The sequence below is a fragment of the Folsomia candida genome, unplaced genomic scaffold, assembly GCF_002217175.1.
Source record: "Folsomia candida strain VU population unplaced genomic scaffold, ASM221717v1 Fcan01_Sc007, whole genome shotgun sequence".
Lineage (NCBI taxonomy): Eukaryota > Metazoa > Arthropoda > Collembola > Entomobryomorpha > Isotomidae > Folsomia > Folsomia candida.
Window position 1 is genome coordinate 894,206 of NW_019091199.1, and position 15,435 is coordinate 909,640.

The 15,435-nt window shown below is 36.2% G+C and overlaps 3 protein-coding genes and 1 long non-coding RNA gene across 6 annotated transcripts; all 4 read right to left on the reverse strand.

Moving 5' to 3' along the window:
- Positions 1-333: 333 nt before the first annotated feature.
- LOC118436258 lies at positions 334-2,302 on the reverse strand. Its single transcript, XM_035853952.1, has 4 exons — positions 1,852-2,302; positions 1,646-1,781; positions 1,450-1,541; positions 334-1,364 (listed from the first exon to the last, which is right to left on the reverse strand). Exons 1-4 carry the CDS (start codon positions 1,918-1,920, stop codon positions 1,128-1,130), a joined length of 534 nt encoding a protein of 177 aa, XP_035709845.1. The 5' UTR covers positions 1,921-2,302; the 3' UTR covers positions 334-1,127.
- Positions 2,303-2,620: 318 nt separating this feature from the next.
- On the reverse strand, positions 2,621-4,072 carry LOC110852333. Its single transcript, XR_002548113.2, has 4 exons — positions 3,854-4,072; positions 3,328-3,383; positions 3,118-3,253; positions 2,621-3,036 (listed from the first exon to the last, which is right to left on the reverse strand). It is a non-coding gene; the product is annotated as an uncharacterized LOC110852333 (long non-coding RNA).
- Positions 4,073-8,935: 4,863 nt separating this feature from the next.
- LOC118436291 lies at positions 8,936-10,335 on the reverse strand. The gene is made up of 6 exons (XM_035854035.1): positions 10,063-10,335; positions 9,914-9,987; positions 9,717-9,774; positions 9,533-9,648; positions 9,204-9,455; positions 8,936-9,094 (listed from the first exon to the last, which is right to left on the reverse strand). Exons 1-6 carry the CDS (start codon positions 10,306-10,308, stop codon positions 8,965-8,967), a joined length of 876 nt encoding a protein of 291 aa, XP_035709928.1. The 5' UTR covers positions 10,309-10,335; the 3' UTR covers positions 8,936-8,964.
- Positions 10,336-12,384: 2,049 nt separating this feature from the next.
- Positions 12,385-15,287, reverse strand: LOC110851829 (synembryn-A). Of its 3 annotated transcripts, none has more exons than XM_035853950.1 (4): positions 15,156-15,287; positions 15,023-15,070; positions 13,122-14,880; positions 12,385-12,801 (listed from the first exon to the last, which is right to left on the reverse strand). In XM_035853950.1, exons 3-4 carry the CDS (start codon positions 14,845-14,847, stop codon positions 12,710-12,712), a joined length of 1,818 nt encoding a protein of 605 aa, XP_035709843.1. In that variant the 5' UTR covers positions 14,848-14,880; positions 15,023-15,070; positions 15,156-15,287; the 3' UTR covers positions 12,385-12,709. The 3 variants fall into 3 exon arrangements, with proteins under 3 accessions (XP_035709843.1, XP_035709842.1, XP_021955433.1); XM_035853949.1 differs by having other exon boundaries at positions 15,025-15,089; positions 15,156-15,276; XM_022099741.2 differs by lacking the exon at positions 15,023-15,070 and having other exon boundaries at positions 15,156-15,267.
- Between the last annotated feature and the right edge of the window lie 148 nt (positions 15,288-15,435).

Sequence of the window (15,435 nt, forward strand, 5' to 3'; positions counted from 1 at the left end):
TTGTTTAAATTGATTTCGTTTGTAACGGTTAATTATTTCCATCTTTGACTGTGTCTGGAAAATATATGGTCGAAAGTCGAAAGGTGGTTAAATGACCTAATAAAAGACTTTTCATATCGATGCCCAATGCATGAGTGGGAGCACAGAGTAGTATGCAATGCACGAGTGCGAATGATTTCAAATCGAAACTGTAAGATCTTTTAGATGCACTCCCGATTAAATAATGTGTCTCCACTTTTTATCATTGTAAAAGACTTCCTATGGATCCATTTTAAATCGTTTGTAATTCGTAAATTAATTATGTGATATGAAAATACCATTATTTTGTCTAAATGAAACTGAAGAAAAGGACGAATATAAATATTTTATTCATTTAAATGTTGTAAGCGTACATAAACGCATAAAGATAAGTATTTACATAAAACCTGTAATTTGAATTGAAACTTTTCAACAGTGGACACAGCAAAAATAGCATGCAACATTCCCATGCATTAGATGAGTGGACAGATTTTCACGTCATCTGTGGAATTGGCTTAAGTACAAGGCAGTGATTCAGAAAGACGTTCAAAAGTTTATAATATGTATCCAGGAATATAATTATATTCCTGGATAAAATAAACACATTTGTGTCTATTTCTTGGCGATTGTATCTGAGAATGAGTACTATTGGTGTATAGGAAAAGTTACCATTTCATAGAGCATGAATGAACGATAGGCTTGACTGACACTTTCCGGTAAAACTTTTAACTTAAATTATATAGATAATTAGGTAAAATAAACGCATTAAAGTGAGCTTGTTTATTTAAATACACAAACCCACAAAAAAGTAAATTATATGTATGCATAATCTCAATTACATGAAGCGTATATGTGGCAGCAAAGCGTTCAAGTGTATATCGTCCTGTCATCAGTCATGTCTTGATATAATCGTCAGCAGAATCTTAATTAATGTAATGAACAAGGATTTTTACGCTGCGATTTGTTATTTCAATGAAGACTTGACAAGAGATATTGTGATAAATACGGATACAGATTTTTAGGTTAGTTGGAGCTCAAGAACCATGCAAACTATCCAACGCGGCATCATTGCACCCTGGGATTACCGAAATTAACTCGGGTTTAACTTCTTATGCCTGTCCAGGTTCGTAGTAAACTTGGGGTGTGGTTGCAGCAGACTCTAACTCTTTCATGAAGAGGGTCACGATGACCACACCCACACCTCGGAGGATCGCGTTGACCATGGATCCTCCCTTTTGAGAGGGGGTGCCTCCCCCAAATATTCCCAGGACACAAAAAACTAGGAAAATGATATTCAGAATTCTCCAGCATTTTGCTTTGCTCAAGGCTTCAGAGGGCGAAACTCCCTAAATATGAAATAGAAATTCCTTCAAATATTTCATTCCCTTAATTCTACAGTCAATTTATTTTGTAATGGTATCCAATTCAAACCTCCTTCGTCGCAGCCAAGAGTCTCGACGCTGCCACTACGTCAATTACAACGAGCAGAATCGCAATTCCAAACACGACGGCGGACACAATCACTGCAGAATAAGTATGTAAATATGTACATTTAAACCAGTAGTTTTCGGCCAACAAAGTTCAGCATAATAAATAAATGTAAGATTTGTATTTTTCTCCCACTTACTAAAAGCTCCAGCAGCTTGTGACCGGTGGTCGTCAAATCGTTCATCTTCATTAAATTCGTCGATAGCTAATTTGGCTCCAAAGAGGACAAAAATTAATGCAAGTGCCAACAGACATATGGTGAGAATAGATAAAACCTGCATGAAAATTTGTCAAATGAAATGCTTTACCGTTTTGAAATTGCCCTTAATTTTACTTATTTCGTACCAAATCCACAATCGCAATGATTTTGGACGCCGTTCTCCACTTGTAAACCTGTGGTCCTGAGGACGGCATCGTACTGTCGGAAAGGAACCCGAGGTTTATTTCAACTACTGAGGAGAAAGTATGGCAATCACTGTGCTGAGATGCTGTCAAATGTGCACCTATGTATGTAGAGCTGGCTGGGCGTCGTCAATCTCTCTCCTCGGCCTTTCTCAACCCATCCCAACAGAGTTCAGTCTGTTGCTTTGGTCCTCGTCTTGTCGATTTGACATAATAGATGCATTACATTGCATTAGTCTTGGCGTCGTGAATATGTTCAACTATGAGATGTAATGTGCTATACGACGATTCCACCATATTACACTGTTACCCGGGTATTTCACTCAACAAGAGAACTTGCTATTTACACTTACAACCGGAATTTATTTCCATTTGTATTGCTGACCTGTTGGATGAGACGTTCGGGTGGTGCCACAAAGTCGGGGGAGTTTTTTGCAACCTCATTCTCCTATTGGCATGTTTTGCGGAATTACTGATATATCGCACACTTGTGTCTGCTGGCTGATTCTACTTATTCTTCAGATGCATACATATATGTGCTCACATATTCCGTACTGCGAAAAGGCGAGGACATGGCGAAAGATATAGGAAAAATCTGTGCGAAATCATGGAACGGAATCACGGAAGTTGGAAGTGCATTAGAAAAACCAGCACTGAGCTTTTGATCAATTATGCATATAGACAATTACTCATTGCGATGTATGCTCATATGTAGGAAGGTATGTATGTATTATGTATTTTCCAACGAAGTTAAGACAAATTATTTATACTCAGTAAATTAAAATTGTAGTAATTAATAAATACATAGCGCATTTTTATATGATCTGGATTTAAAGATAATAGTAATCCATAGACTTATTACTATAAATGAGAATATTTCTTTCTGATAAACTGAAATAAAGTGTTAAATGCATACAGGGATACACGGGTAATACTAAAATACCAGTTGTTGGCTTATCGTAAGATGACACTGAACGGATAACACAATTTAATTATCAATATTCTGAGGTCACTTTACTCAATTCTCTCCAGACACGGTAAAGTCATACAAATGCATCCAAGGTGAGATTTTCTCGATTTGTAGCTTTTCAAGGCTTGCGCGTCTCTGTTCCAATTGTTGAATAATTTCTGGATATAAATGAATGGAGCATGTTTATTTAGCAGGGTGTGGCTAAGAACTAATAAGAATATTAAGGAGTGGAGGCTTACCGGGTGACAAGTTCATCGAGTATCGTCGGGTACCTGCTGGAACCTGCTGACTCATGAAAGATCCCCTGGGCGACTCGGAGGGCGATCGAGTCATGGAGTTGGGGTTGGCTCCCTTGGTCGAGGCATCGCTCGTCGACTGCAACGAAATAATTTCAAAACTTCAAACCTTCTGCGTATCTAACGATGTTTTGCTTTGCATAACGTGCTTACCATGTTTGATACTGATTTGTTCACTTACAAAGAGGATTACTGCGAATCAACGAAATCTAAAAGGAAAAAAATTAAACATTAAAGTTCACATAATGTACAATTAAAATAAATATTAAGCATCGGGATCAACCAACTTGCTATGTATTACTATTTTTTTATTCTGATGCATTAATAAATGCATATGTAAATATTTTTCCCAGCTTCGTTTTCTCTAACCTCAATTTTATTTATGAGTGTATTTGCGGATATTTACTACTTTTAGAGGGGATCATACATATATGTGTGCCAATGTGGTCGTTATATTCCTTACATGAAATATAAAACTATACATTCAGCCAATTCAAGGGAATTACAAGACCCGAGATCTGGAACAGTATTTATGTAGCTGCAATCCTTACCATTTATGACTTTGCAATTATTACGCACAATTGGAGCCAATTGAATAGATTGTCACCAATTTGCAATACTTACTCGTCTACATGATTTTATACTTAACGATATGTCGGAAGCAAGAATAAAATTGTACCTCGAGTCTGATGGTGTCCACAGCAGCAGTAGCAAGAGGTCTCAACATGCAAGAGGTCTCAAAATAGAAAGCAGTGACTGGTTGCTTGCTACTAAATATTGTATACGAGGAAGAGACTATTTAGGTCTCCTTCCTTTTTCAGAAATGAATTGGTAGAAAGAATGCGAAATGCTGAATGTGCAGTCCGGTTACAAAATGCAACTGACAGTTTGAGGTGCTACGGGCTTGGCTAAATATATACGCTCGCTCGCCATAATTTTATTGAAGACGAAGTATAGCTGATAATGCTGGTTATTAAAAATAATAGCATTAGCTGATATACAGCATGCACGAATGGATTATATTTATTTTATGTGATTCAGCATATGCATACATGAGCATAAAGTAATACTGACGATGATGAGCACAAACGATGCATTATGATCTTTTTTTGTAGTTGTTTTGTGTACATACATTCGTACGTTTTCATGTTATGGAGTTTACTAACTATAAGTGCAGAAAACTACTGGTTTGAATAGGCCGTAATATTATAATCTACGGTTTTGTTGTTAATTCACGACGAAGTTCGCATGCAGTGAATTGTTATTTCAAGACTTTTTTACAAGATAAAATTGAATGGCTTGTTTTGGTTCATCCGACGAATACTGTTTATCATTCGATCTAACGATCCTCACTGTTTTGTGATGATGGAATAATTATGTATGTATTACCGTATTTTGTATTTCATTCTATATCTGTACACACTTGAGTCTCTTTGAGTCTTTCGAATGTCAAATCAAGCTCAAACTTTAATTGCGCATATTATTAGTTGATGCAGATTGAATGAAAATGCATCTTCTTCACTTGTTGACAAATTTTGGATTTCGAATATTTATGTTTCTGTATAATTCTTGGGTATTGTACAAAATTTGAAATTTTTGAAATCCATATTTATACAAAGAGTATTTACACATACGGTTTATAAAAAATACGGGCTACGCACGAGTCATAAATGTGTGCATAAATGCGTCCATATACAATATATGCACATGCATGCACACATATACAATGTACAAATAAATCGACATAGTTTGTTATATTTATTAAATCTACATCACAGATATTTACAAAATTAAACATTCATACATATATAAATAAAATGGTTCTGCATTGGTATATACGCGAAATTTTCCATTCTCGTAATAGGCGGAATCAGTGACATTTGTACAGAGTGATGATATATGTCCCGACGAGCCAAAATCTGCAAATAATGTAGTAAATTTGTACCAATGGATTAATGCATATTCACCGTTAAAATGTGAAGCTGATTCGTACTAATTTTGTACAAGTCGCAGATACAAAATTCATACCAAAATATTGTCAATACAACTTTATTTGTACAAAATTTACACAAACAAGGATGTACAAATTTGATGCGAATTTGGTGATAATTAATATGTATTAATATGATGCGAATTTAGTACTAATCTAGTGCGAGTTTAGTGCTAATTGTGTGCTAATGATACGTATGAAATTAATACACATTCATTTACACATATTGTTTTACTTAAATTTCAATTGTTTATTTATTGCAAATTCATTTACTTTATTTTTACAATAATTAATTCTCTTTTGCTTACCTTCGCAGTACAAATAAGTGCCAGGGACTTCTAAAGTATTCACCTCAGTCTCTGATAATTTTGGGCCTGGATTTGTCTTTGTCACTAGAGTCGATGGATTTATTTTTTGTGAACTTTTTTCAATTGCTTGATGGCCTTCTCTTCCGAATCTAGTAAATACCTTAATTCCCTTCGTATAAGTAAACTGCATATGTATGTACATAAAATTAGCTAAGAAAAAACAATACCGTATGGTCCGACATATAATATGCCATAACTCGTCCAATCTTTTCCGGGGAGAGCGCAGGGGTCACTTTTAAAACAGGAAAACCCCTTGGGGATAGGAGTAGGAGTTTTATCCTTGGAAATCCACATAGATGGACAACCTCCACCCCTTGGTCAATCTCAAACTCCAATAATTCAAAGATTTTTCAAATTATCCGAAATAGGATCAATCGTATCTATCTAATAAACCTTTGGTTGGAAATAAAAAATAGAGAAGAAATTCTTGAGTTGATATTACCACATGGCCAAAAGAGTGACTGACTTGTGTTTGGTTTATTTAACGGAGAATAGAGAAATGATAAGAATTTAGTACTAAAATAATGCAGAATAATCTATACGAATTTTTTGTGAAGATATTTGTACATGTTTACAGCATTTGGATTTGTACAATTTCCTGAGTACGAATTATGCATGAATTTAGTGCAAACAATCTCATGAGAATTTAGTGCCAACAAATACGCACTAAATTTTTACTAGTTCCTTTATAATAATTTGGTACTTATTAATTTGCGATAGTTTGGTGGATTTCGTGTGATAATTTATTAACAGCACACAAATTCATACAAATTTTGCACAAATCTTGTACAAATTAATGATTACATATTTTTATGCACAAAAATTGCACAAATTTGCACTGGGATTCGCAGTAAATTCGCATTGAGGTTACTTGGGTACTTAAAAACTAAATGTGTATCTTTTGTAGGCGAAATTCAGATAAAAAAGACTGATACAACCATAACGAACAAAACAACATTAATTATTACCATACACATTTCTATGTATGACGAAAGTTATGGTTAGTATTTTAGTAAGACCAGCACATCTGAAAGAAGTTAGATTTTGTTAACGGCGAACGCAGAATATTATTATTCCAAGACGTGTCGTACGAGAATTTAAGTATTTTGAATGTTTACTTCCATGACGCAGAGTCTCGTCTTACTAAAACCATTCAAACTTAGAATTTCAAGGTGCCATGCGGTGTGTTATTAACCGAATTAATTTGGTGCAAGAGACAAGTAGAATTTCGAAACAGATATTTTACGTGTTTTACTTAAATCCCCAATTCAATCTACCTACCAATTAAATGCTTCGAAGCATAGTTTTGACAGCGTTGACGTTCTTGTTCATTCTAACAAGAAAATGGCATGAGGGAGTAGTAATTTTGCCTTGGAATATGAATGACCTGGATATTTGTATCGCCATAAATAATTCCGAATAGTTTTTAAAATGCATACAAGTTATAGAAAAATAACTCACTATGCTCATGCATATATGTAACTGCTTTCGTTAATTTTCTCATATGCAACTCGTATTTTAACACCTTTTTTATATTTTGCATAAAATTTCTGCTGGACATATAAATACTTTGGCAATACTTCATTCTCAACCGTAATAAGAAACGCCAGCAGATCTGAGCATATGTACATCATTCTCCATGAATAGTAAGTTAGTAAAAAAAATCTGCAATGCTATTTAAATTACACAAACACTGTCTTGACAAGACAACTGATGAATGACCATAATTTTTTACTCTGTATTCAGGGACATTTCGGATATGAAAAGATTGCTGCACGAACAGTTCTGCACAATTCCAAATTCACGACTTGACTTGAGTAGCGTGTTTAGTTTGGGTAAGGTCAACCACGTACAACGTATGTACATATGTACATTTTAATACGTGTGTACTGGGCATTACTTCAATTGGAGTAATATCTGAATTATCTTGAATCAGAAAATTGTTTTGCTTGTTAATACTGCGTTACTGCGTGATGCCTACAATCAGTTCTTTATGTTCACCTTCATCAACTTTATCCATTATCGCACGAGCCTTTCGGATTTTCTGAACCATTTAAATTTATTATGTTATTGGTGCACGTTTATCCCATCTTATGGGTCAAAATAACGATTTATTTAACGCTGTAAATTAGCACCAGCGTACATATAAAATCTGCATAGTTTTATGACAAATCTCCTACCTACCTCCTGGGATGACGACTATGAGTCGGCTGTAATTAATTTAAGAAACAATCTTACAACTAAATATTTATTTATTCGTAAAGGATATCGATAAAATGGTATCTTCTTTATTTAATTTTGTAATAACCTCTTCGGACTCATTAGGTGTACTTTAAAATGCATATTAAGATGCATGTATATGTACTTAAGCCCCGGCTCGGGCTAAAAAGTGATATTTTATTGGACATCAGTTTGGCATCAGAATGCCAAATTGCAATAATTAGTAAGTTGGACCAATTACAAAATTCTGTTTCGGGTCCATTTGGCAAAAATACTGAAATTGGCACTATTCTTGATGTGATATGATATGCGCAGCGTTACTTGTGTAAACTTTCAAGCCATACATATATTACTTTGACACATGGCAAAACAGTGACTCAGACTTTAATTTGAGGTGATCCAATATGTTGAGAGCAATGTTCAAATTTTTCACATCAGGTGGAGAAAATCCCAAGCCTGTACAAAAAGAAGATGACCTTTAAGAGGAGGAAACCCGCATGGTAAACCTGCATATGTGCATAGTAGTTCCAATGCACTTAGGATTAGCCATACAATAATAATCAGTCAATTCATAGGATGGAGTAAGATAGGTCAGTTTGACCTGTTAAATATTTATCTGATCGCTGGATGTGACCACTTTCATCCAGTAATTAGGAGCTACGGCTGACAGCAAATAAAGAACTTGCAAGAGATCACTGGTTGGTTGGAGAATGTACAGCATTTTAATAATGATCAGCCAATTTCTTGTTGGGCTGGAATAGAACATTCTATAATTGCAAGCCAGTTTTTCTACTGCATATGTTAATTGCGTCAAAGTAATGAAATTTTCTATGAACTTGAGAAAGTCAATGTCAAGGATGCCTGAGTATTTGTTAGTCACTCCAGGTTATACATATGTACATGCATTCATACATATACATACGTATTATCTATTCCCATATAGATACGTTTGTATACATAGATTCATGTATGTATGCTAGGTTTGCACCAATTATATTCTCTCTTGTCCCACCAAGACAACAAAAGTTGTTGGATATTGAACGACATTTGCACATGTACGTATTTCTGACTTGACAAGATTGAGATACTGATAAGAATAATTTGATTCGACAAGAGTCTGGTTTTGAGATGTCGAAGAAAAATGGTTTTTATTTTCAAAAATAAAGATTTCTACCACAAAATTTTAACATCACTTTGTGCGTCGTTTTACGTTCATGATTTTTCTAATATGCACCCAGGTCTTGGTACATATGCAAATTTTTGCACCGGATCTAAATTCTTGTTCATACAATTCGCTTTCCCGTCCAACATCATCATTGAAACGTCACGTTTCTTCCGTTGGCTGAAATATTTACAAGACAATATTTAGCAATTTAAATTATTTTAGAATGATGGACAAGTGTATGATTGTAAAACTTGGTTAAAATGTGAATAATAAATGTATGTATTACATTTTGGGAGCGTAGTCATTTGTGGAAATTGGTCTCCCTAGTCCTGGTATGTAGTAAATGTCTTGAGACAATTCGTTCGCTGTGAATGGAATTTTTGGACGCTGTATCCATTTCGAATTCCAACCATAATCTGTATATTGTTGTGCCGCAAAGAGACAAATGTCAATTCCAAAGGCGAATTTTTTGAGATCATATGTGGGAAAAATTAGTTCCAGAATCCTTAGCGTATTGTTAACGTTAATTGGATCATACCTGAATTCACATTAAACAAAATCATACCACTAAATCCTCCGAGCATTTGTTAAAAATGTATGGTAATTATTTATTACCAGCGTTTAACAATCTTGTCATTAAAGAACAATTCCATTTGGTGAAAAAACCTGGCAAAGTCTGAGGCAGTTGTGTCATTGAACGATTTTGAGCATTGATAATGGGCAATCATAACCTAATTAAACAAACACGCGCGGTCATCGTATTGCTTGATTTATGTCTATAAATAATTATGCAAAATACAGTTTTCCAAGCTGTCTCAATCACGAAATCTACCAAGGACAAGTTAAATTTCAAATATCTGAAAAATACACAACAATTTCTGGTAAAATAGATATTATCAAAATATCCGATTACAACTTGTTCCATGTTTAACTTATAGAACTCCTTTTACGAAGAAAAAAATTATGGTGCTCATCAGCATCATAATGTTTACATACCCTTGAAAGCCACCGGTGACATTATGTAAAACGGTATACTCTCCATCGTGGTTCTTTCCCCAGACTCCATAAATCTAGGCCAAATTTCGGCATTTTTAGTAATACGTTATTACAACCAACTTTAAATATTGCATGGTCATATTTCATACAAGTGGTTCTGGGCATTGCTCAGGCTTCGGCCAGTCGCTGTCAGTCTCGTTCTTCCCAGTGAAATTAAAAGACCCAGTGTAATTGTAAAACACGAATCTGTCCATTTGCGTAATATTTCCGGTGCAGTTATCCAGAATGTTCATGATGCGATCGAATTGCGCGTCGTCTGCACCTTGACTGTGGGGCCTTTCGTGATCTGTATTTTCCCACAAAAGTTGCTTAAACATCCGCATCAATCCTCGCATTAAGTTTTCCGGAACGAATTCACTCTGTTTTAATAAATAAGTAAATATATAGGTAAATATAATTTTAGTAACGCACTCTTAATAAGAATTTCTTATCCTTAGATTGTGAACGAAGCATAAATCGATGATCGTTCTTCATTATTAGATTGTTTTTTGAATTGGATTTTGTCTGTTATTTTTTTGCTTGTTCTTTTGTTGAGTTAATGATCTGATGAATTTGATTTGTATAAGTACGGGATTGAAGGAGTTTGTTTCTGATGATATGTAACAATTTAGAAGATTAATAAAATTGCCCTTTCATATACTTATACACACCGTCGAATTCTGAAATTCGTTACATATATTGCATCTGATGACAAGTTAATGGCGAAACTAAAACGTCTTAAGTTTCGCTTCCTTTCTGGATTATAAGATTTCATATGCTTTCTCCATGCAGATAAACATATAGCACATTCCTCAGAGTGGACAAGGTCAGGTCACCCACCAAATCTAGTAAATTGACTTACCGGATAAAGTTTTTCCACGACGAGGCGTCCCTTTTGGAAGTAGGCGTACTCCCTCGTGCCCACCTCGTTGCCTGGAACGTTGAGTAGAATGGGAGATATTTGCGCATGCATCATTCGAAGCGTTTGTTCATTAATTTCTCTGTGATAGTCGTCCAAATCTATTAATATTTGAGCTCGTGCCTGTTCTTTTTCGTATGCAATTTCTTGACCAGTTTTTGGCTGTGGAGGTTCTCGCGCAAGGTTGGTGTGAACTGGGCGTGGAAGTTCGTCATGTCCAGAATTGTCGTCCACGGTACTATTCATTGGGACAATTATATCTTGGGTTGATCTTGAGGAAGGTGATATGTCAGTCGCCTCTTGGCTTTTGTTCCCTTGATTTTTCTTCATGGCTCGTCCTAAGCGAAATGTCGTTGGTTCGGAATCAGGACATTTTTCCTGGCAATCGCGCCCAATCAGTTCTTTAGCAAGAACTTTAGATCCTGAATATGATCATATTGAATATGAAATAACATCATTTTAGATACATACATAATCTCATTCCCATGAATATATATTACACCTCGAAGCATTTCTCCAAACCCGATATGGTACGAGTAGTCTGAGGGGTCACCGCATTTTGCCCTTGTTCCAAAATGCCACTTGTTTGAACTTCGACTTGGGTTTGCATAAACATGAACAGGTTTCCATTTGCTTTCTTCACTAGCTTGGATGCAAACGGTATGGTCGCTTCGCTCAACTGGGCGATTAGGATTAATTCCAATGACATACGAGCGATCAGAGCGAATCGTTTCGGAAAGGCCGGTTTCAGGGACTTGGTGAATGGCATCGAAACCCGAGGATGCAGTGTAGATGGAAGGTTCAAATGGGTCTAATGGATTTCCTATAAATTTCACAGCTCGAACCTGGTGAGACGTCGAAGTAAAATGGGTTCAATTTATTATTTCAAATAGCCAGCATTTTATTATGACTCACATCAAATCCAACATGAAAGCAGTGATGGTGCCCAACAATTACTGCTGTCATTTTGTCGCAAAGGCCGTCGGATAATGCCCAACTGGAGAGAACAACAGTTGTGCTTAAAAATAGCGTGCATAAAGAAATGCTGACTACTTACACCCCGGTCGCACACACGCATCCTGGATTTACGGGAGCATTCAGCCAAAGTCCTTTAGAACAACTCGTCGAATATACTGATGCTTTTTCTTCATCCCCACAAAATTTCAGATATCCAGGTTCACAGGATGTTTGGGTGCATAGAACCAAAACAATTAATAGTGAAACTAGTCTAAGGTTTATTAATTGTAGAATGTGCTCGAAAGATCTCATTTTGTATGCAAATATATAAGTGGGTAAATATAACGTTAGTAAAGTGCATGAATATAAGTGTGCAAATTCACATGAAAATATTAAAGCCGTCTGATTAGAATTGCTGCTTCGTAATAAGATTGTACATACAGTTATGTAAAAAATAATATGTATCACGCAATCATAATAAATCGTCATTGTTCTCTCGCAACTTTCTATCCGATGGCCATATGCATTTCACTTTCAATAATAATGCAAAGTTGCATAACATGGGTGGTAAAACAATTCTTTATTTTAAAACAAAAATAATAACTTAAATAATAATCAGCTAATCATGAATGATTTAATCAGTCTACTAGTAAGTCTATATATACAGCAAAATACTTGGTTAATGACTCGAAATGAAAAAAGCTCTCAGATACATAAATCAATTAAGAACGTACTTATGAAACAAATACGAATGTTGCAGCAAAGCAGCAGAAGTCAGTTTGAATTATAATTTCGTAAAAAGACAATTCAACATTATAAATTGTACAAATTTAGGTAGTTGTTGTCACAATTTAACAGGTATCATTGGATCAATAAATGTATTAATCAGAGTCCGAATCTGTATCATCTCTTCTCAGACCTTTCAGTGGATTTTCGAGAGCCTCTTGCAGCTGGAGAACATGCTGAATTGGTTCTGAAAAAAAATGAAAATTACTTAAAAACTTAAACCTTTTGGTTAAAAAAATAAAATTAGTTTACTATCATAACCTTAAAAAAACACCACTTTAAGTATCACATCCACACCCTCTTTTCAAAATTGCTAATAATGATATATTGCGAAAACAAATTGGTAAAAGCTTGTAAATACCAAAAAATGATCTAATTTTAAGTAATGAAATTCGTACAACACATACATGTTTACAAATGCATGTTGTACTAACTTTAATAAAACTTGATCATTTGTGGGCATTATCAACGTTTACAACTTGTTGTAATATTTCTTCCAATTATTACCTGGACGGCCGTCCGCCCCAATTCTGCAAGGTCGAATGCCCCCACTGCACCGATCCATTTTATCAATGGCCCTAATCAGCTTCATCGCCTCGTGCTCTTTCTGCTCATCCGTCATCCCTTCCATTGGGTCTGGACGATCTTGGTGAATTCTCCCCTCGATGTGGTTAATCATGTGTTCCACCTCCCGATATTCGTCAAGATCGGAACCATCATCAGAGTCAGAGTCCGAGTATTTTCCTGGGGGAGGACCTTGTCCACCCAACATTAGCCCCTTGTTGGCCAAAAGCCCTGCCGCATTCCCATATCCCGTGTATTTGACCAACTTCCCAACTTTCTCCTTGCACAGGATGAAGAGTAGATTTGCCACCAAGTCAGTAATGTGGGTGATGGGAGAGGTCAACAACGCCACCAGTTTATTCCGAATGGTTTTACCTTCCTCTGGAAGATTCTCAACATCTTTTCTCTTCAATGGGGGTAGAATCCTTTTCTTGAGATATTTGCGAATAGCTCGGTGGCCGATGCTCATGTTATGCAGGGCTAAGAGTGGGGGAGCAATATAGTCGGTGGAAATGGACGATTGCTTCACGGCATCCAACTTTTCGTTCAGATACAACAACGTCGCCTCTACGGCTGTCATGTCGTGTTCTAGATAGGAGGCGGCGAATGAAGTTGATTGTTGTTGCTGACTACCAGTAGCAATCATTGGGACAAATTCGTCAAAACAAGGAGCGGGCACGGCAGCTAGAAGATCAATCGAATGACGTCGAATATCCTGTTTCTTGGACTCTACTTCAATTAAATTTCCAGAAATTGTGAAATTGGGATTGGTTGTGTTTAACAAAAGAATTCGTGTAGCACACGTAATTCTTTTTAATTGTTCTAAATCCTCCCTGTCAATTTCCGATTCGAAAGATTCGCTCTTTTTGGTTTTCGGGATCATATCTGAAATGAGGTTGTACAAGACTTTGAGAATTTCACAAACTATGTCAGCAGCCAAATTGTCAAAGTTGTCAAAGTTGTTGGTGGTTGTGGATGGGCAAATAATTGACTCCATTTTTGACTCGAGATAAGACGCCAGAATGGGAAGACCGTTCAATGAATTGCGAACTTTGGCTGGAGCAATATCTTGACACAGGGCTGTGATGAGAAATAATATTCTTCCCACAAAATACTGGAATTCGTGAGGGTACTCCAAGTTGGACGATCCTCCATTTGAGAATGATGTGAAATCTTCAATCCGTTTGATCAGATGAGTCAGAATTCCATCAGTCATGAACATGACTTGCAGAGTTTGACTTTGAAATACCATATTGAAAATTGCCTTAAGTCCTTCCACTGACTTTGGCCTATCCTTAGGCCCCGCCACCTTCTTTGCCTTGGTGTTGTTATCCGAGGGCTTTAATTCATCATGAGGGAGATAAAGACCTGACAAAGCTAAGAGAGTGGTAACTCTGTCCTCCGTCATGACCTTCTCCAGAGTGTCCTTATCGCGACTCAGGATGCGCAGGGAGTGAAGACAGGACTGGACAATTCTATCCTCTTCATCCCCATCGACGTTTTGTGGTTTCATCCTCGAGAAAAGAGCATCCCACAACTGCTCTTTAGTTTTACGATCAATTTCTTTAAAATCCTTGTTCTTTTCGTGAATATTGTTGAATTCCGTGAGGGCGACAAGACATTCTGCAGATGGGCCAGATATAATGACTTGCAGAGTTTTGTTATCCATCGCGAGTATTGAGTCCTTGAGGGAAGGATGGATCTATTAAAGAAGACACACATTATTAATTAATATAATAATTAACACTGGAACCAATACCATAGGTCATTTAATTACATTCATACAACAAACATATCATGCTACTAGTTACTACAGGAAAATATTTATGCGTAAATGTACCCACACCTGTTTAGTTAAGTGGAGAGGACTTTCTCCCGTTAATGGTGCAAATCTAAATAGGAAAGCCTTAACTGGTTATAGTTAAGACCATATTTAAATTTTACAAATGTGTAAATGCTCTGAAAAAGTTCTACTACCTTAGAGTGACTTTTCGCTTTCACTGATGGGTAGATGGGTATTTACTGCACGTAAATAGGATGCAACGAACGACAAAGTAAAAAGAAAGCTGTGGAGTATGGAGCAGCCAAAACCGCTGCAGCCACACAAACAGATCGATTTGACAGAGATTTGTGAGAATGAAAGTCAAATCGCCTACGCATCACGAAGAATATTATGAGATCCCAGTCCAGAATATTTTTGCAAAGTATGTTGCAAAATACATGAGCTCCTTGGATTAGGAAGAGTTATGTATGAAGA